Source organism: Pygocentrus nattereri, chromosome 28, assembly GCF_015220715.1.
Source record: "Pygocentrus nattereri isolate fPygNat1 chromosome 28, fPygNat1.pri, whole genome shotgun sequence".
In the NCBI taxonomy this organism is placed as follows: domain Eukaryota; kingdom Metazoa; phylum Chordata; class Actinopteri; order Characiformes; family Serrasalmidae; genus Pygocentrus; species Pygocentrus nattereri.
The window spans coordinates 5,946,622-5,948,177 of NC_051238.1; the positions used below are offsets into that span (position 1 = coordinate 5,946,622).

A 1,556-nucleotide genomic window follows, 5' to 3' on the forward strand; every position below is an offset into this window, starting at 1 on the left:
ATGACTGTTTTAAATCACTGTATTAATTATGGTAATGAATCGTGTTTAATGGGAATATGTAGCGACGACTGTTGTTGTTTTTATTATAGCTACTTTTTCTTTTGCGCCGCATTAGCGGCTTAATTTCTCCTCCTCGCGCTTTCAGGGCGCGTTTCTAGTTGTGAGACGAGAACAGAGACGCAGCGAAACACTCCAACAACAGAACTGCACCAACAGACACCAACTGCCCCGCCTGACTCTCGCTTTAAATACAGCAACAAATCCGACTCCTCCGATTATCACTGGAGATCAGACCAACTGAGCGCCAGCACCAAACTGAGCACGCTGACCACTCTACCCACGGCGACCTCGGACGTCTGGACGAGGTCAGACGGAGTGCAGAGCAGTAAAGGTGCAGTAGAGGTTCAGCGGTAGTGCATTAGGGGTAGAGTAAAAATGCAGTAAAGCTGCAGTAGAGGTTTAGTAGAGGTCTCAGTGCAGTATAGGTGCAGACAAGATACATTACAAGCGCAGAAAAGTTACAGAAAAGCGCAGGAAGCGTAAAGATGTGTCCAGTAAATCTCCAGAAAAGCACAGCAGATGATATAAAGTTTGGTAAAGGGCAGTAAAACCGCAGCAGATGCAATAAAGTTTAATAAAGTGCAGCAAAAGTGCAATAAACTCAGGACAAGTGCAGTAAAGATGCAGTAAAGTTTAAGAAAAGTGCAGCGAAAGTGCCCAAAGGGTGCAGTGAGGGTGCAGTGAGGGTGCAGCAGAGACTGAGCTAAGGTGCAGTAGAGGTACAGCACCAGTGCAGCGCATGTCCAGTGCAGCTTTAACTCAGCGTGCCTTGCTTACTTTCGATGCAGCAACGTTGCAACAACGCTATAGCTTTAGTGCAGTGAAGTTGCGGCGAAGTTGCGGCAGAGCTTTCGCGCGGCTTACCGTGCTGGGTTTGCCGCACTGTCTCGGTGAGTCTCGCGCCGCTCGCAGAGGGAAAAGCGCGCAGAGCAGCAGGCACCGGAGCGCAGAGCGCGCGATCATGGCGAGCAAAGATCCTCGCGCGCCTTCTCGCTCTCCCTCTCTCGCTCGCGCCGTGAACGTGCAGGCCCAGGTCGGTGCTGGCCGCGCGCAGAGAGCGGACTGACCCGCGAGGACGAGGACGGCGATGGTGTTCGAGACGATGAAGACGCCGAAGGGCTCAAATGTGGCGCGCTGGAGAAGCGCGCGGAGCATCGCGCCCCAGCGCCATTCTCTGGCCACAACTTTCTGAAAGGTGGGCGTGTGCGCGCGCGCGCGTGTGCGAGCCGCTTTACTCTCTAGTCCAGCAGCTGTGCTCACTCCTCTGCTTGGAGCGCGTTTCTCGCCCTCCGCCTGTCTGAGCTGAGAGGGAGAGCGAGTGTGTGCGCGCGTGTGTGTGTGTGTGTGTGTGTGTGTGTGTGTGTGTGTGTGTGTGTGTGTGTGTGTAGAGGAGTGTAAACTGCACTGAAGTAAAAGTTACTGTAACTGACAGAACTGACCCCAATGCAACTTCTTAGTTCATGCAGCATCCAAACAAATGAGCGTAACTGAGTCAG

At 52.8% G+C, this 1,556-nt stretch overlaps 1 protein-coding gene across 2 annotated transcripts in view; it reads right to left on the bottom strand.

The window, feature by feature from the left end:
• trabd2b (TraB domain containing 2B) overlaps positions 1 to 1,322 on the bottom strand; it is a 134,776-nt gene extending 133,454 nt beyond the window's left edge. For both annotated transcript variants that reach the window (XM_017722332.2, XM_017722331.2), the window contains exon 1: positions 925 to 1,322. In XM_017722332.2, the coding sequence (XP_017577821.1) occupies positions 925 to 1,215 (291 nt within the window). In that variant the 5' untranslated portion in view covers positions 1,216 to 1,322. The remainder of the gene's footprint in view (positions 1 to 924) is intronic.
• Positions 1,323 to 1,556: the final 234 nt, after the last annotated feature.